Source organism: Astatotilapia calliptera, chromosome 13, assembly GCF_964374335.1.
Source record: "Astatotilapia calliptera chromosome 13, fAstCal68.1, whole genome shotgun sequence".
Classification (NCBI taxonomy): domain Eukaryota; kingdom Metazoa; phylum Chordata; class Actinopteri; order Cichliformes; family Cichlidae; genus Astatotilapia; species Astatotilapia calliptera.
The window spans coordinates 5,737,452-5,758,118 of NC_137434.1; the positions used below are offsets into that span (position 1 = coordinate 5,737,452).

At 40.9% G+C, this 20,667-nt stretch overlaps 1 protein-coding gene across 1 annotated transcript in view; it reads right to left on the minus strand.

Annotated features, from left to right (window-relative positions):
* The window catches only part of ttc7a (tetratricopeptide repeat domain 7A), a 72,172-nt gene that overhangs the window by 9,066 nt on the left and 42,439 nt on the right, over positions 1 to 20,667 (minus strand). The window contains exon 20 of the mRNA XM_026189716.2: positions 19,452 to 19,654. Coding sequence (XP_026045501.2) covers positions 19,452 to 19,654 — 203 coding nt within the window. The remainder of the gene's footprint in view (positions 1 to 19,451; positions 19,655 to 20,667) is intronic.

Genomic DNA, 20,667 nt, shown 5'->3' on the forward strand with positions numbered 1-20,667 from the left:
CCCTTGTCTCCAAACTCACATTGGCTACATTGTTCCAACATGTTTTTGGTATTAACAGTTGACTACTGGACTAACACACACACCAACAGTCTTAGCCTTCCACTGTAACCTATATCTTTTAGGCTGTTAACTATGGAAAAGTTGATGTTTATAGGTCAGTCAGCTTAACCGTACTGTACTTAATATACAGTACTGTGTTTTACAGGAAGCCATTTCCGTATTTAACTGACAGACATTGGGTTCCAGTAAATTTCAGTGTTTCTTGTAAAACACTGAAAAACTGTTTTTTCTTCTTTAAGTAAGATAAAAGGGCAGCTTGTGGAATGTGGTAAGCTCAGAATAACAGATGGGAAATGTCTAACTTAGGGGTATGAGGCGATTTAGAGGAAGTATGTTTCTAAGCTGCTTGTTGACAGTTTATCTGTGAAACCAAGGACACTCCTGTGTGGCGACTCTGGCTGCAGCAGGGAACAGTAGTTAGGGTGAATAGTCAATATGATTAATAAATATAGTGACAACATTAAGATCCAGACACAACATAATGCTGGATTTGCTTGTAAAAACCAGAAGCTGAATTTCCACTTTTGAGCAAATTGACCAATTGCATCCCATCGCTGTTGTTTTTTGAGGAAAATCATAACGATTATGAGCCCCATCCACTCAACATTTAGGACATATTATGCTGATGGTTTATAGTGCATTCATGGAGTAAATGAAATATGAACTTCAATTCCCCTCAAGTCAGAATAACAATATATAGGAAGAACGTAAGCCCAGTTAAATTCATGTATTGTCAGTAAAAAATGAACATGCAATCATTTAACTAAGGCTGTAGTAAGTAGTGTTCTCACTGCTGTAGCGAAACAGGCCTAGAAACAATGCAATCGGCTGGAAACCTCCGGTCTGACGGGTAAAATGTATATTTACTGCAGCGGTAGTTCTGATAACAAGTCTGGTAAAGCCTTTATCTTCAAAACAGACGAGCACAGAAGGGGAAAGAACAACATTCACACTTAGGATACTGAGCCATCCAAAAAAGCACATGGATGTGATTCCAGGACCAGAAGGCCAAATCAAAACTAGAGCTTGCTAATTGACAGTTATTAGCAATTAGTTGGCTCCCCTCTTTTTCTAGTGAAGGAAACGATAACGTTTCTTGAGAACAAAACAGAATGTGACTGGCACAAACTCAAGAGATGATTAGCACCAGCATCTGGCTCACAACAGTGTTAGTTATGTCTCAGTCACAGTAGAATAAAAACAACAACCACCTGTGACAAGTAAGAAAATCAGTGTCTGAAATGTTTTCTTTCTGTGACTGATTGTAAACAGTTACAGTGACAAACTTACTGCACAGAGGTTGACCAGCAATGGAATAAATGACAAATGGTGACCACTGTGGATTAATAAGGTAATTGAACAGGTATTTTGATGGGAGGTAACTTGTTGCCAAATAATTGCAGTCTGACTCAGACTGACTGGAAACACATTTTTGAAATAATTGCTATTTCATTCATACATTTAGACAAATTGTCAACGCATTGGCATCAATCTGAGTTAATTGGAGACAATGAGTGCAACTCAGCTGTCATGCATCTCTTTGCTGGTTTCTGACTTTTTGCAAATCTCATATTTCACCCTGAAGTTAAATCACTGTCATTTTTCTTTTTTTAAGTTTTTTTTTTTTTTTTGAAAATATTTTTATTGAAAAAAGAAAACAGTACTTGCAGTTACCGAAATACAATCAACCTTTCTTAATTTTCCTAATTAACACACACACACACACACACACACACATATACATATATATATATATACATATATACACACACACATATACATACATATATACATATATATATATATATATATATATATATATATATATATATATATACATATATACACACACACATATACATATATATATATACATATACATATATATATATATATATATATATATATATATATATATATATATATATACATACACATACATACACACACATATACATATGAAAAGAAAAACAAAAAAAACAAAACACAACGCCCCCCCCCCCCCCCCGTCCCACACAGATCAACACAACCATCAAACATATTAGAGGAATATAACAGTAACAAAAGTAGATTTAAACAGGCAATACCTCTAGACTAGCAAAATAAGAGATAAAGGGTTGCCACTTGTGAAAAAATTTGGCTGTGCAACCTCTCAACGTATATTTAATTTTTTCAAGTTTTAAAAAAAACATGACATCTTTAAGCCACCGGGAAATAGTAGGACACTTAACAGACTTCCAATGCAACAATATTAGACGTCTCGCTAATAGGGATGTGAAGGCTATAATATCCCTTTGTGTGGAATCAAGTGTAAGTGAGCGAGTAGGAATCCCAAATACAGCAATCAAAGGACAAGGATGAAGAGTTACCCCAAGAACAGTTGACATAATAGCAAAATACCTTGTCCAGAAACCTTGTAGCTCAGGGCACAGAAAAAACATGTGGCTAAGGTGACAAGGAGAACCATGGCATTTATCACATTTATTTTCCACTTCTGGATACAATTCAGAAAGTCTAGACTTAGAGAAATGCACCCTGTGTATGACCTTAAATTGAATAAGTCCAAGACGAGCACAGGAGGTGGAAGATCGTACTCTCGCTATAGCCTGTTCCCAAGACTCCTCATGTATTCGAAATCCCAGTTCTTCTTCCCATGTACGCTTAAGCTTAACATTAGAGTGGTTACTAAAAGACAGAATAGCATCATAGAGTTTCGAAATGGTTCCTCTGTGATGAGGAATAAATGATAACGTAGTTTCCCACTGCTGTTCTGGAGGCAAAGAGGGGAAATTTGGGAAACACTTAGCAACAAAATTTCGAATTTGAAAATAGCGAAACAAATGGGTAACAGGGAGATTGTAACGAGAAGACAAGTTGGGAAAACTATCGAAAACACCATCCACATATAAATGTTTGAACTGTTTTATACCCTTGTCACACCACACTGAAAATGTCGAGTCCAAAAGTGAAGGGGGAAACAAATGGTTGTCGCTTAGAGGACCCGAGGAAGACGGCATTACAAAATTAAAGTGACGTCTAAACTGAAACCAGATTTTGAGTGTGTTAAGAACCACCTGATTATCAGTGTACAGAGAGGGTCTCACGGGTAAAGAGGAATAGAGCAAAGCCGGTAAAGAAGAGCCCTTACATGATGATAGCTCCAATTTACACCACGAGGAACCAGAAGATTTTAGCCAGTAGCAAAGTTTATGGATGTGAGCGGCCCAGTAATAGACTAAAAAATTAGGTAATGCAAGTCCTCCACTAAATCTGCATCGCTGCAGCAAGGTTTTAGAGACCCTAGGTGGCTTCCCTCCCCAAATGAAAGAACCAATAATCTTGTCCAGTGAAACAAAAAAATGTTTCAGCAAAAATAAGGGAATTGACTGAAATAAAAATAAAAATTTTGGTAAGATGTTCATTTTAACAACGTTAATCTTACCGATTAAAGAAAGGGGGAGATTACCCCATCTTTGAATATCAGATGTGACCCTAGATATAAGAGGAGACAAATTTGCTGATTTAAGGCCAGCTAGAGAGCGAGTCACGTTAATCCCTAAGTACTTAAACCCAGACGGACTGAGACGAAAGGGTAGATCGGACTGTTGAAGTTGACGTGCTGCCGTATTAACAGGAAAACACTCACTTTTCCCCAAATTCAATTTATAACCTGAAAACGAACTGAAGTTCTCCAGAATACTTAAAACAGCAGGGATGGAGCATGCCGGGTCAGTCATATATAATAACAAGTCATCCGCATACAATGATACTTTATGTGTAATTCCATTACGGATGATTCCCCTGAATACAGAAGAAGATCGCAATGTAATAGACAGAGGCTCGATGGCAATGGCAAAGAGTAAGGGAGACAAAGGGCAACCTTGACGACAACCACGACCCAGCGCAAAATAATCAGAGTAAACATCATTAGTATGAACACTGGCTTTAGGGGACGAATAAAGAAGCCGAATCCAGGAAATAAATTTATCACCAAAACCAAATTTCTCTAAAACTGCAAACAAGTACTCCCACTCCACCCTATCGAAAGCCTTTTCAGCATCTAAAGAAATCACAAGTTCAGGAAGTTCAGATAGACGCTTTGAGTAAATAACATTAAAGAGTGTACGGGTATTAAAAAACAATTGCCGTCCCTTTATAAAGCCATTCTGCTCTTCAGATATAATTCGAGGAAGCACATCCTCAAGGCGAGATGAAATTACTTTAGCCAATACCTTTGCATCGGCATTAAGCAGAGATAATGGCCTGTAGGAACCACAGGAGGTTGGGTCCTTGTCATTTTTGAGAAGGAGCGCTATGGTTGCTTGTGTGAGAGTAGGTGGTAATGAACCGGTTTCCAAGGATTCGTTAAACACAGACAAAAGCAATGGTGCCAATTTACCAATAAATGTTTTATAGAATTCAATTGGAAACCCATCCGGGCCCGGGGCTTTATTAGACTGCATAGCTGTAATAGCTTTTAATACTTCTTCAACAGATAATGGGGAGTCCAATTGCCCCGCATCATTAGCACCAATAACAGGGTTTGAAAGATTATGAAGAAATGCATTCATTTTAGCTTTATCCGTGGGAAATTCGGACCTGTACAACAAAGAGTAAAATGTTTTAAAGGTAGAATTAATTTCCAAGGGATCTGTAGTAATATTGTCATCAGAGTGTTTAATAATGGGGATCACACGCGAGGAGGCCTGACGTCGTAACTGATGTGCCAACAAACGACTAGCCTTGTCACCATATTCGTAATATGAGCCACGACTGCGTAGTAATAAGTGCTCAGCCTCTTTGGTTGACATAAGATCAAATTCTGCTTGCAAATCAAGGCGCTGCTTCAGTAATTCTGGAGAAGGGTTCAGTGTATAACTTTGATCAAGGTTACTAATTGCAGCTATAAGTTCTTTAAGCCTGGCATTAATCTTTTTATTAGCACGGACAGAGTAAGAAATAACTTGACCTCTCAGGTAGCATTTAAGAGTCTCCCATAGCAGAGAATATGAGACAGAATCATCCCGATTGAAGGACAAGAACTCCTCAATAGAGCCTGAAATAAATTCACAAAATTCTTTATCCGCCAGAAGGAGAGAGTTAAATCTCCAAAGTGGAGGGCTACGTTTATGGGTAGAAAGATGAACATCCAATAGCAGAGGAGAATGATCAGATATTACAATACCAGAATAGTCGGAAGAATTAACACATGAATTAAGAGTTCTGTCGATGAAAAAATAATCAATCCTGGAATAAGACTGGTGGACCTGAGAGAAGAATGAAAATTTTTTGATTGAAGGGTTGCGAAATCTCCATGGATCAACAAGATCATTCTGTTTCATAAAATCTGAGAATGTTTTAGACATAGATGATTGAGTCAAATTACGAGGACTAGATCGATCCAAAATTGGATCAAAAACACAATTCAGATCACCACCAAGGATAAGCAAATGTGTATTCAGAAAGGGGATGTTACTCAGCAATCTATTAGCGAATTCAGCATCATCAAAATTCGGGGCATATACATTTACCAACAAAACCTTTTTCTGCATTAGGGTACCAGCAACAATGATGTATCTACCGTTCCTATCAGCGACAACATTGGTCAAAGTGAATTGAACTTTCTTATTAATGAGAATGGCCACTCCTCTAGCCTTCGAATTAAAATTTGAGTGAAAGACCTGACCTACCCAAGGGCAATATAACCTATAATGATCCTTAATGCGAAGATGAGTCTCCTGTAAAAATGCTATGTCAGAATTTAGACGTTTCAAGTGAGTAAAAACCTTAGATCTCTTAACAGGGTTACCCATACCTCCGATATCCCAACTAATGAATCTAAGAGGCATACCTGACCCAGCAATGCTGGGGTCTATATTTCCATTAACCATTTACAAAAAGGAAGAGGAAAAAGACCAAACCAAAATGCCAGTGGCCATGAAGAGCCGAAATGGGACAGCCCCCCCCCCCCCCCAACCCAACCCTGAACACAAATACACCCCCAAGTCTCCACAGAACAGAACAAAGGAGACAGCAGTGTACCCCAAAGTAGCAAAAATGATTCACCGAAGTGACTGGACTAATTGTTGTCTAAATAAAAATAAAAGCAAGAGAGGGAAAAATAACCTCTCACCAACTTCTCTACAGCATAACAGTGTGCGCGTAACAGTAAACATGTTTTTTTTTTTTAAAAAGGAAAAAAATAAAAAGGAAACCAACCAACCAAAAAAAGATCTCACAGTACAAAATATGACTTCCTCAGAAGGAGAACTTTCCAACAAATCACCGAACGTGCATAAAATTTAAAAAAACAAAACAAAAACAACATACATAAATAGATAAACAATTAAAACAAAAACAACCAAACAAAAAAATAAATAAATAAAAATTTAACAGAAACGAAAAACAACTCAGTCCTATGCAAATCAATGCAGCAAGCTTGGAGAAGATTGTGCCGGACTGGTCCGAAGTTCAAGAGTATATTATATGATCCAGTTTCAATAAATAACAATGAAAATAAAAGGAACCAGCACACCAACAGTACAATAACCAGCACAATGGCCTAAGAAAACAATGCACAGGTGGCGTTAAACCTAAGGAGAGCGTGAACCCTTAGCAGCATTACAGTATCAAACTGAGGAGCTAACGAGGCTCACCCAGAAATCAAAGTTTTGACATAATCCCTGGCCTCCTCTGCCGAAACAAAGTCCTTCTCGACACCCTTATATGTGATGCGGAGTCGCGCTGGATGAAGCAGGCCATACCGAACACCGTCAATGCCACGGAGTTGCTGCCTGACCGTGTTGAATGCAGCACGAGCCCGTGCCACCCTGGCGGTGTAGTCGGGGAAGACTGAGATGGTCCGATCTCCAACTTTAATCTGTCGGCGTTCTCTAGCACGTCGTAAAATGTCGACACAGTCAGTGTGGTAATGAAACCTGCATACAATGGCTCGTGGACGGTCGCCAGGCTTAGGTGCGGGTTGGAGGGTCCTGTGCGAACGATCCAAAAGCGGCTCCTTCCCCAGATCAAATGCTTCTTTTAGCAAGGAAGCTACGGCGGCAGTGGTGCACGTGTCAGGGCCCTCCGGTACTCCCACTATCCTAACATTGTTGCGCCGCGATCTGGACTCCAAATCTTCACACTTACTTTCCAGCTTGGCTACATGAGCTGTGAGACCCTTGATAGTGTTTTTCATCTCAGCTATATCATCAGAGCAGACAGTAAGTGCGTGCTCCATCTCCTTCACCGTACCTTTTAGCTCAGACATGGTAGCGTCATTTGCAGCTTTATCGATCGCCAGCTGCGTCTTCACCGCCTGCAGGTCGAACTTAATGGTAGACAAAGCATCACCCAGAGTATCCTGAAGTTCCTTTTTAAAGATGTCGGCGATATCTTTCCTCAGCGAAGCCAGCAACTCGACCTTGAGAGCCTCAATATCAGGATTAGCTTGACATGTGGGGGGCTTTGCAGGAGACGACGGCTCACTCGAGGGTGTGGTCGCGGTTTGCAAACTAGGCCTCAGTTGTGTCTGAATAGTACTGCGGGTTTTAACATTTTTTGCTGCCATTTTACGCCTGCCCGAGTAAAACTTCTCAACAAGACAATCCACAAACCAAAACAGGACTGAAAATACGGCCAAAACGCGCGAATAAATAACAATTTAATCGAAATCGGCGGGAGCTCCCAGACTCGCGTCCTACTCCATCAAAGCTCAACCGGAAGTCCCTCTTTTAAGTTTTAAAATTAAGTTTAAATTCTGAATTTAAGTTTTAAATCTCTGAAGTCATAACCTATTAGATATGCAATTTCTGCCAATTTATCACAGTGAATCACTGTTTTATCCTAAACAGGTAACAGCTCTCATTTGATTGCAGACCGGTAGCAGACTGATAGTAGACTGACATCATATTTTATCTTCATCTTGACACACCAAACATGCTTTGAAGATGCCAACTGGCTGCAATTATTTACAAACCTGGTCCCCATCTTTGAAGCAAGCATTACAAAGCCAACAAGATCACATGGCCATTGTACTTGCTCGCAGGGGTTTTGGTTGCACCGTAGTCTCCAACAACTATATTCCCCAGTGTGACTGTTCACTACTGACCAGACAAGATTTTAAGAAAGCATTTTGCAACATCTTCTTTGGCAATGAATGCACAGATATGAGACTGAAATTAATGTCCTTGGAAGGAAAGCAAATGCATGTTTATGAAACTACTAAACTGAGAAATAATTTTAGAGAAAGAAGAAGAGGACAGATTCTTGCTGAATTATTACAAGAAGAGAAATCCAGACACAGGACATCCACTAATCAAAGGGCCGACACTCCTGCTGTCCACTTGTCTGAGGAAAACACAGTGAAAAATGCTGACGGTTAAGCCATTGTTGCCCAGTGTCATTGGTGTGCATGTGTGTGTGTGTCTGTCTTTGGATCAAATTTGATTAGAAATTCAGCCAGTACAAATAATATATTGTGAGTGAGTGGGAGAGAGAACAAACAAATTCAAAAGCATTTCAATTGCCATCAAATGTTTCTGGCATTACGTGGAGAAAACTGGTATCTAATAGTTGGTCTTTAATTACTCCCAGCCATCTGTCTCCAGTTTTACCTAAAGCTGATCTCAGTGAGCTTGGCAGCACAGGTTTGTTTCTTTTCATGCCGTTTAAGCACAACCGAACTGAGCTGAGCCAAACTCTACGAGTGGGCACTGGTGTTTTCATCAGTCTTTCAAGCCAATTTTTTTTAAGCAAACTTTTGAAATGCTTCAAACTACAAACAACATTTAATTAAGTGAACGTCCTTCGACTAGACTGAAGAGAAGGGGAAAAAAAAGGCTTCCTGGATGTCGCAAACAAGCACAACCAACAGAGATTTGATTATAGAATTGATTAGCATTGGGGAAATGAGTTCTTGTTCTTTGGTGTCAGCATTATTATATTATTCATATTCCATACAGTACAAAGACAAAAAGAGGTTTTTGTAATACTCTAGCATACCAACTGCAGCTAAGCAGGCTCCCCGGAGATTTATTAAGAATAATATTCATTCGATAACTTCTTCATTACCAAAAACTTTTTCTGCCTCAATTGTCCGTAGTCATCGTAGTTTGCATACAAAGTACTTGGATACAACGCAGCCTAACTCTTAAGCCAAACATAGATTAAAAAGGTTTGTGAAGGCAGAATAATGGTCACATACTTAAAGGGCATAAACACAAAATCATTTTGGGATAAGATGATCATATGAATATTTTCACAGTTTTAAAAAAAGGAATAAAAAAATTAACGTCTTTGAGACAGCGGAGAGACAGATGAACTCTAAATTTGGATTTTCAATCTGCTGTTGTCAGCCGTGCCGCCTACAGAGCTGTGACTGTCCAGACAATCCAGGAAATTAGAAGTTAAGGTACAAGTGGCTATATAGACCTGATCTAGAGAGAATTAAATGATCCTACAGTTTGGTATAGCACTCAAAACCATCTGCTGATCTATACACATCAACTACACACGAACAAGTCATGGCATAATACCCTCGCATTCAACCAAGACGAGAGACTTTACTTGAACTTTTAATCAGTCAAGTCTGGACGGGCAGGTATGGGCACAGTGAGCCAAGATTATTGTATTTACTAGAGATGGCACGATACCACTTTTTTATGTCCGATACCGATATCATAAATTTGGATATCTGCCGATACCGATATGAATCCGATATAGTGTTTTTTAATCAACAAAACTGTTTTTTTTAAATATCTTGCTGCATTTTGTATAAGTTCATACTCAAGTTTAAAACAACAACTACACTAAAGCTATTCTGTTATACCTGTATGCAAAAAAAAATATTTCATAGTTCAGCAATACTGATCAATCTAATAAACTTAAACCTACACCATCCTCCCTATTTTGGTATTTTAAAGAGTGCTTAGTGTAAATATTAAGCAACCTAACTAATAGGGTTCCAACTCCCAGCAACAACAAAAATAAATAAATAAAAAATAGGGAACCACCCCTCACACTCCACCTCATGATGCTTAATCGACGTAATCAACCTTAATTTGATGCAGTGTGAAAAAAAAATGCACAGAAATCAATTATTTTTCAAGAAATATTAAATAGATTCAACATCTTTCTTCAACAAAATTGCAGACAGCACAGATGGTACCTTCCCAAAGGAAAAAGTACTATAGCTTACTAGGGTATATATATTAGACTTAATAGTTACTATATACAGTAATTGACTTCTATTCATTTTACATCAAATTAAAACTTTGGGTGTCAGATAATTATTTATTAAAAGCTAGACATTTTAAATGAGAATAAGAAAGAAAAGTATGTCTTTGTGCCCCCTTTTCCCTGTTAATGCCCTATCGGCCCCCCTGGCTAAACTTTGCTAGATCCGCCCCTGCACAGTTACCAGCGTCAGCTACGTAGAAAAAGATCCTGGTGTAGAAAGTAATATTAAATAAATTCTAACAACAGCTTATCAAGCTTAAACGTGCTGCTGTTGTTCAGCCGCTGGTTTCCTCTTTCTGGTGCAAAGTGGGCCAAAAACAAACAAGAGAAACGGACTCGCGACAGAAAAGCCGATCAGCTGATCGTTAAGCAGTTTCATGATTGAAGTAGCAGCCAGAAGAGGCAGTCGCTCCATATATCGCTTGTTAAGCTTAATGCAGGAATGCTTTACAAACATTCAAAGATGGACTTACACACTTGCTTTACTTCTCTCGGGGATAACTTTGTCGGAGATGAAATGCCGGGTTGCTAGCGAAGCTCCACATGCTATCCAGACCACCGACAGGTCCCGCATGCCACAGCCGCTCTATCACGTGATGCATACTGCTCCAACGTGCTAACGTTCTGAGGCGAGTTATGGCGTGTTGCAAGTTTTGTGAGGTGCTTTCGTGATATTTAATGGATCGGATTACATTTTTTATTTTTCTCCGATATCCAATCCAGTAATTTAGGTCAGTATCGGACTGATACCGATACGTAATATCGGATCGGTCCATCTCTAGTATTTACCTCTGCTATGTTGGCTTGACCTGTCTTTGACTGCTATTGGATTAATATTAAGTAGTGCTGTCAGCATTAATCTTGTTGAAATGACGTTAACGCCATAACTGCATCAACGCGGATAATCTCTGTTAGCGAGTTAACGCGTATCGCTCCGTGCATGGGGCTGCATGGCGCTAATGCGTTAACGAGCTAACCGCGTTAACGAGCTAACCGCGCTAAAGCGTTGACGCCGTGCAGCCCTCGCACGCGGCAATCCGCGTTAACGAGCTAACGGAGATTTGCCGCGATAATGCGGTTATGGCGTTAATATCATTTTAACTAGATTAACGCTGACAGCAGTAATATTAAGTTTACTGTTTCTTCCATTGACAGCTCAGTATTTTGGGAGGCAAGTTGAAGCAGCTTTTCGAGGTTGTTAGACGTACCGCCATTCTTCAGTGTTTATTTCATAGAGCAAAAGTAAAGCAGAAGAGGAGCTTTGAGTTATGGAAACGTATGTTGATTGATGAGATGGTGAATGTAGTGTGTGCACCTATCATTAGAAAATATATTAATGCTGGTATGCAAGAGCTCTTAATGTTACCCTTAAAAAAAAAAAAACAAACAAACAGTAAATAAACACCAAGAACAATACGTGGAGAAATGAACCGAAGGCAGAGTCCAGATGTGTGGAGAACTATGACTTCAGTGAAATATGAAACTCTTTATACAGATCCCATCAGCTTGCTCAGAGTCATCCACCACTTGGCAAACCAACGTAGAATGAACATGTACAGCTTCAAACGTCCAAAACAGGGGGTGACATTGTGTTGCCAACTGCTGGCCAGCCATTATATCTCTTTATATTTTGAAGGCATTGGGTACTAAAGGGTTAGAAGGTATCTAGTCCCACTAGGACCTCCACAGTGGGTTCTTAACCCCCGGCTGTCTCGAGATACTTTAACCTTTAATACAACATACAGTGCGATAATTAGGGAAATTTTCAACGGCGATACCTGACAGAGGTGCAAATGTCTAGTTGGATCGGACGCAAGATGGTCTTTAACTTCCCAGCTCACTACAGTCTATTCGATGTGAGATTGTGCTGTTGTGCAAAAAGTGCGCCAATACTCTCCTAGAGGTGCTTCCTGCACCCTCTATCCAGGCACCTTCCTGTAGTGCAAAATCTGAGCTGGACTATTTTCTGTTGTGCTTTGAGTGTCTGACAGGACACTCAAGAAACTGTCAAAAGGCCCGATGCTCTTATCTAAACCTAACAGCATAACTTATTTCACACAAGTATTCCTTGAACTGAGAACTGTAGAAAATATTCTGACTCAAGGTTGCCAAAAGGTTCATGTGTGTCATGATAATCTACATACCGACTGGCTGTGATTTTATATTCAGCATTCAAGTAGTTGAGCGGTAATATTCCTGTTCCTAGCTCTCAAACAGAAAGGGAATAAGCAAGTTTTGGTAGAGGTGTTCCTCAAAGTGTACAAAAGGCCTGCTGTCCCATCCTGATCTGTTTGGCATCGCTGGTTAATTTGGATGTCCAGGAGAATTTAGTACATAACACACACTCCTACCGAGATTAAAACATTTTAATTAATTACTTTCACTTTTGTTGGGGTGATATGACCACACAAATCTTCACGCACCTGGATGGCATGTTTGTGTGTGTTTGTTTGGGGAAAAAGCAGCACATACAGTGTGGCTACGGTTGACTCCTTCAAGTACATTCTCACCTTACAGCACATTACATCGCCTATATAAATATATACTGGAACAAAGACCGACGCACAAACTTGCACAAACACACGTACCGACTTGGAAAGAGGAAAAGAATGAAGGACAGAGTTGATACTGGAGTCTCAGAAGTAAGGAAAAGAAAGAAAGAGAGGAAGGAAAGAAGTGTGAGTGAGCAAGAACGAGCTAAACTGAGAACAATGAACAGAGAGGGGGGGGGAAGGGGAAAAAAAGGAGAGGCGTCAAAGAAAAAGGAAAAAATAAGTGAGCCCAGATGAGCCATACATAGCAACGGAGGCACCAGCCAACTCCCAATCGTCTTTCTTTTTGCACCCCTCCCCGCATCCACCACCACCATCAACTCACCCACCCCATCTTCTCACTCTCTCACATACAGTCAGTCTCTCTCTCTCCCTCTCTCTCCATGGTTATCAGAGGTCGTGCTCAATAGAATAAATTTCCCTGGTTGCTAGGCAATCCCATAAAGCGGCGAGAACGAGCAAAGTGATATAAATAATGTATTTGCATTATCTAATCAGCTGACAACCACCCCCTCCCACACGCAGAGAGGAGAGAGAGTGCGAGCGAGTGAGACAGGCATGGGGGGGCATTTGATAATTGGAACGCGATTAATTCATTGAGCGCAAAGCCTTCGTCCTTGAGAGTATGCATGCATATGTGAAGCTGTGTACGAATATGGGTTCGTTGGAGAGGGCCGAAAGTAAAGCGTGCGTTTGTGTGCGGCTGACTCAGAGCAGGCTCCACTACAGAGCAGGAGAGATGAGATGTGGAGGATGATGGGAGTGGGTCAGATTCATTGCATACCACGCCGGAAGCAAGGCTGGGCCATGTTTCAGGATCAGCTAACTGTCAGAACACAAACACACACGCGCACATGCCACACATACGCACAAGTCGACCAAATGCTTACCATAATGAGGTTAACAGCACAAACAGACAAATGTGTAATAGCTACTCCCATGATAGACAAACGTAATGCATGCTCAGTTGTAGCCAGTGGACTGCAGCGATCGAGAAATTAAACTGAAAATCCTGGTCTCACACACACACACACTTGCACACTTACAAACACCATACTATAGTCATATACTGGTTTCCCTCACTACCGCACCCTCCATCCATCCAAAAATACTCCAAAACCAGCAGCTGACCAGAGCAGTGAGTCACCGTCTGATGGCTTCGTTTCTTTCCCTCTCTTACAGAGAAACCATGTGGACACAGCTGATGCTAACATGAAGTGCAGTGAGTAAAGAAGTGTGCGGGTGAATAAGGGAAGATGGTAGCCACATTGCATGGGTTGGTGAGCTTCTGCATCGATTCCAGTAATGGGTTTCTCTTACTCACATTTCCCTTTCCCCGTCTAACATGGGTAGAGTGGAAAATCTACACGATGCTGTGTTATAAAGGACTCATGTCAAAGAAAATGTCTTAGAACTTTGAAAAACTTTGGTGGCTTTTGGATAATTCGGCTAATCAGACATAATCACCTTTCAATTCTGGTTTAATGCGCAGGCATGTGGATTGGGCCTGACGCTCTTAGCTAAATCTAACAGTATAACTTTTTTTCACAAAAGTATTCCTTGAAGAGGAAATGTGATTTCAAATGGAACATCAGACTCACAAAGCCTTGCTGTAGGATTCAATTAGGCAGGACAAGAACCCACCATGGAAACCTCACAGGCTGTTAGGAGACTTAGACCTTTCTCTGCTCCTGGTTCTGCTGGAGGTTTCTTCCTTTTTAAAAAAAGCTTTTCCTTCCCATTGTCTCCAAAGTGCTCGCTCACAGAGGGTCGTCTGATTATTTTCCCTGTATTATTGTAGGGTCTTTACCTTAAAATGTAAAGGCTCTTGGGGCAACTGTTGTTGTGATTTGGCTTTATATCTATAAAACTGAACTAAACTGAACTGTATCGAAGCTAACAGTTTAATGTCAGTGACTTTTGAAATGAAAATTATTCAGACAACGCCTGCAGCATTTCAAGAAGACTGCTGAATGGTGACACTAGCTTCTGAGCTTTGTCACACTTTTTAACTTAAAAAACAGACTATAGCTTACAAAATTAACATCATGTTGTTTTAAATAAGACGTGAAACTAGCAAGGAAGCATTTACTGAGAGGATAGATCGAGTCAGCAGCCGTTTTTCTGTTGACTTCTAAACATACACTGCTTCTTGCAATCCGATGAGTCTCCCCCAACTGGATGTAAGAAACATTACACGTTTAAGGTAGTTATGCACTGGCTTCACTCCTAAATCTGGAAGCAACGTATCTTTTACAGTTTATATGCAGCTTAAATGACTTTAAGAAAGGCCCCCGATCTTCTAGTGAAAGCAATGTACAGTGCAGTACACACTGAGCACGCATGATAAGCCCACGGAAACCACTTGTAAACAGGCTCCTAATGAAATTGCATTTCCACAATAAATATCAGATCACATTAACTGTTGAGCCACAGAAAGGTGACATCTTTAAAGTATAGTTACCATGAAAACATCTTAAGGACATTCATGGAAAGTACAGTAGGTACTTTTGCAGAATAATAACTGAGGTGTAAGAATATCTACCAAGAATATCTTAAGAATTCCCCTTAAGGCACAGCAGAAAATGGGCCACTGGCACACAAAATGTCCACAGCAGATACTGTGTAAAAATAAATGGATGAACGCAGAGCCGCACAGCACCACAGAGTAACTGTAGGCTCATTTCTGGCCGGCTGATGCAAGTCACAAATATGGGCGAAGCTCCAAATAAAATGTCCCACACATTGTCCCACAGGCTCCATAACAATGCAAGAATGCAGTTATTTACTGCAAGCCTCCATTAGCATGCCTAACATAGTATAGTCCATAAACTTTAGTGTTCTACAAGCAGAATTTTTGTATTTGGGTCAATTTGTGTCTATTACAATGTGTGCCTCTGTCCAAGTGTACACATATAGTTTACTTAAAAAAAGCAAGCCCAAGTAGTCCACATGTGCTCCAAATCCGTGGAGGAAGGCTGGCATACACAAACACAGTCATGCCTAAACACATGCACATGCGTACACGTACTCAAACACTCAGACTGAGAACACATCTGTCCTGTAAGAGACCCAGAGACGGACGCTGCCAGCTGGCTTTGTTTCAACTTCTCACCCCCTGGGATTGGTTCTCCCACAGGCCAAATATGGAAGAGAAGCGTACCTCTGTCTAACCCAGTGGGACTGCACTTCTACGCACACAGACACACGCACATGCATCCAAAAGTGCGCTGCAGGAGCAAAAGCACTAGCCTTATGTGGTCACAAGAAGGCTAAAGTGATATCAGCCAGCACATCTCCGGTCACTATGGAGACCGCAGTCATTGTGTGTGAGTGTGTGTGTGTGAGTGTCGAGTGCTGCGTTTGGATTTGAGGAATATCCCTCTCTGGTTCGTTCACTGTGACAACAGAGTCAGTTCAAAGGTCAGAAGAGCTGTGGTTAATCCTGTGGATCATCTGGAAGACAGACTGAGAGAGCGAGAGAGAAGCGAGGGAGTGGGTGGAAGTGGGCGAGAGAGGATCTTTACAGTGCGGCAGTGAGAGAGAAAGAGGATCTGCTGGGATGAAAGAAATGTGGGGGAGTGATCAGGAAAGAGAGAGTGAGTCTTTAAGCGCTATTTTTCATTTGCTGGTGATGGAGCGAAATTTGTTTGCTTCTATTTTCTGAAATTTCAGGTTTGCCTGCAACAAATTGGCACGTCTCAGAGGACGACAGCAACGCACTGCGATAAACAGGACTGAACCACTCAGAGTTCTGACAATGACACAGTACAGCACGCCACAGAGGAGAGAAAGACTACACGATTACAGTATGAACAGTATGAGGCAGTATAAGTGTACTATACTTATAACAGTGTAAGTACTATTAGAAGCACATGGCAAACTTTAAAAAATGCGCTTAAACAAGAAAATTCCAAATTAACTTGCAGTACAACTAAGTTTCTGAGGCTAATATAATCTACAGCCGTTTGAAACATGAGGGATTTGTTTTGCTTCTAAAAGAGCAAAGAAGCTACCATTGCTAATATTAGCAGCTAATAAGCATCTGTTACAATTATAGCCTTTATGATAAAGGCAACATCACCCACTGGTTTGCTGTCCTGCTGTGAAGCTTCAAGCTGTGCCTATGAGACCATAAACTCGTCAGAAAAGTGTTCTGAGGTCATAGATGAAGCTGAGGGCTGCTTTCACACAGATTCCTTCTTAGGTTTTGCAGACGCATAACCTTTAACCACGTGACGTTACTCTTCCACCATTTCTGACGTGTGACAATCAACTATTTAAGCTCAAATGAAAAGAAAAAGCCAGTCATACTGGCCTACAGACCAGCCCGTTGTCACTCCAGAGGCGAACGCAAAACCTTCTGCGTTTTTATGCTACACGCCTGGTTATGGATGAAATCCAGTAGAATGACTCTACTCGTTCCAGCCATGTATTCCAGCCCTGACCCTAACCTTATCCCTAACGTTAACCAGAACTTTAATGACATTAGATAGTGTTTTACAAAGCGATTTAAGTAAAATGAACAAGCATGTGTAGATTCATTCCAAACGGTTCTCATGTTTCCTCATTTTTCCGATCTCGTAATATAGGGACATGTTGGGTGCCCGGAAGCGTAACATATCGACGATTTGTCACCTAGCGTAAAATGTTACACTTTGGGAGTGAGAACATGTACAGACAGGTCCACGAGTATGTGGCAAGCACCCATCACAAGGGGAAAATTCCTTGAATGATTGCAAGTGGTTGCTGCAGGTTGATGGGAGTCGCTAGGAAGTCACATAATCATAGAGATGGAAAGTGTTCCTCCTGGCAACCATCTGTCACTAGGGAGAAATGTGTGTTCCTGCATGGGTTGGTGAAAACATCCTCGTTATTGCTTTGCTTGCTAACATAATGCAGTGGTTGTAGTTTGAATGGAAGCAAAGTCCTTGTCTACAAACACAGCTACTCTCCGAGCTCTAAGGAAACTGTGAAAAGTGCAAAACAAACAGGAAATGGAGACTGTTCACCAGTCGTGTTTAAGAAGTAAAACTCCTTAAACATGACTGTATCTGTGGAGCAAAACTTTTACTTTGAAAGTGAACCTTCTCCATTTCTGATTTGTGCCACACTTTTTTAAGTTGTACTACCACTCGCCTAGTAGTTTGCAAGATTTTGCAGACAAACGCCAACTGTAGCAATCTGTTAGCAACCAAAGCAATCACTGTAGGGTTTTTTGTTTTGTTTTTTTGGTGGAGCACCTTCTTTAAATCCGATTTCACCCAGTGAGAGCCAGCAACCTCTAGGAACCACTGCCAACCAGTCGGGCAAATGCACATTCTTCTCTATCAGCCAGTGATTGTACCACATCCAGCACGGCAGACAGCTCTCATGCAATGTGCAAATCGCACCCTGTGAGAAACCACAACAGAATCTGTCTTCATTTTTGCATTCAGAGCAGTCGCCGCCTGCTGGTTTGCAGGTTTAAAGTAAATCCGCAGCCGCTTCATTTTATGTACACTATACTGGCAAAAGTATTCACTGGTCTGCATTCACACACATATGAGCTTGAGTGACGTCACATTCATAATCTATAGAGTTTAAAATGATGTCGAAATGTGATATAACAGCTTAATCTGGGAAGGCTTTATTGAAGTTTTTGACCGTTCTCCCAGAAGCACATTGATGAGGTCAGCCAGTGGATGTGACTGGAAAACAAGAATTCAATGATTTGGAAGGGTGAGTGATTACTTTTGTTAATACAGTGTATAGGTTATAGTTTAATACAGTAACTGAATATAAAAGTGCTAAGAGCTCAAATTCATCTGTGTCTTGAGTGCTGTCTTTAGTTGTTTGATCAGATGGATTAAAATCTATATAATAACTCAAAAAATTGTTTAAATATCAAATTAAAAATGTGTGCGCACACTGCCATGTTGCTACTGTGTATATAAGAACATGTGACCACAGTGGGACATGGTTTAGTCTGACTGACAAAAGTCCCCTGAAATGTACTTTTATCTACACGTATTGCTGTTGTTGTTGCGAGGAAAGCCTTTTCCTACTCTCTGGGAGGCGTGTTTATGAAGGCTGAAGGCAGCTGATGCAATTTAATTGTGACGTAATTTAACTTGGTGAATTTGAGAAAACTTTTAACTTCATTAAACAGCCCTACACTGTCTGAGTCAGAGCGTGTGAGCTAATCCACAGCAAGTCCAAATGTAAAAGATCTCGCGTGAAGTACACTTTTATATAACTTTGCTCAGTCAACTAGAAGTACTGCAAATACTTCATTAATATGTGTGTGTGTGTGTGTGTGTGTGTGTGTGTGTGTGTGTGTGTGTGTGTGTGTGTGTGTGTGTGTGTGTGTGTTTTTAGCAGACATCAAATAAGTGTTTGCACATGTTCCGCTTGCATATTACGTCAGTTTTGATTGAATTTTTAATTTACTAAATTATAGCATTTAAACATGTCACTGTAGCCAATCATGTGTTTGTGTGCATGTGTGTGAGAGAGGATACTGAACACCATGTTTGCATGTGTGACACTTGAAAGAGCAGAGCGTTACATAAGTTCTAACTTAATTTTGCAGCCTCTAAAGCATCCGCTATCTCTCACCGTGTGCACCAGTATCCGTTCTCCTGTAGGATGCATGGCCAGGGCCTCGTCATACAGGCCTTTGGCTTCATCCAGGTGGCCCCGGAGCTCGGCCAGGCGGCCCCGCTGCAGCAGCACAGAGTGAGAGTTGGGGAAGAGCGAACTGGCCTCGGCTATACAGAACTGAGCCTCCTTAAGCCGACTGTCTGCCATGAACAGCTCTCCTGCAGGATGACACGGAGAGAGAAGTAAAGAAAGGAGGTGAAAAGGTCAAGAGAGGAAAAGAGGTGGAGGGGGGAAAGAAAAAGGACAGAATGACAGAGGAGGGAAAACAATAAAAGAAAGGAAGTGATGAAGCAAAGATGGAGAGCCAGAGAAAGAAAAAGAGGAGAATAAGAGTATTAATGCCCTGAGTAACCCTGTGACAGTAACTGTGATGAACTTTGCTGTGAGTTCAGCAGCATCATGTAAAAATAATATCTGTGCAGTGCTCAAATACAACACACAACCACACACACACACACAAACACACACGCAAACCATGAAAGTGAGAGTCGGAGCGATGTAGTGGCTGAAAGTCATGAAGCTGTTGCCTAATATGGCCATCACATATTAAAGCTGCCTGCCTCCTTTCTTTGCTGCTGGGAAGATGAGGACAAACCCCACACACAAATGTTTACACACACACAAAGTCAGAATCACGCCCACAAGCACTTTACTCTCCAATAAGACCTCAAAAATAAGAGCTGACCCCTCAGCTGGAGCAGACCAATGTGCGGACCGGATGCTTCAGCGAGACCTGTCAATCATTTACGTGAGAGGACATTGGGTCAACAGGCAGAGAAACCCTGAGAAGGAAACCCTTCAGCTCTAAAACACTGACAGCATTGTGCGCACGTGTTACAGAGAGGGCTGTTGTGCAAATACATCGAGAGAGCCGTCTGCTCCCGAGTGCAGAGAACCCATGTGTGTGTTTGGTAGCGGATGTTTTGTTTGTTTACCTGTGTCTCAGAGATGCACAGATGGGAAATACTTAGTGCACGCATGCTACCTCTGCGAGATGAGAAAACAAAAAAATGGAAGAAAAAAAACAAAAACCCTTTTCAGCTGCCTCAGGGTTCCTTTTCATGGCTTCATTTTGGGGAAAAAGGCTTCAGTGAGCGATTATGTAAGACTTTCTCCTGCTGCTCATAGGAAAAAACTGTTAGATCAGTGCCTGCATGCACAGAGAATATTT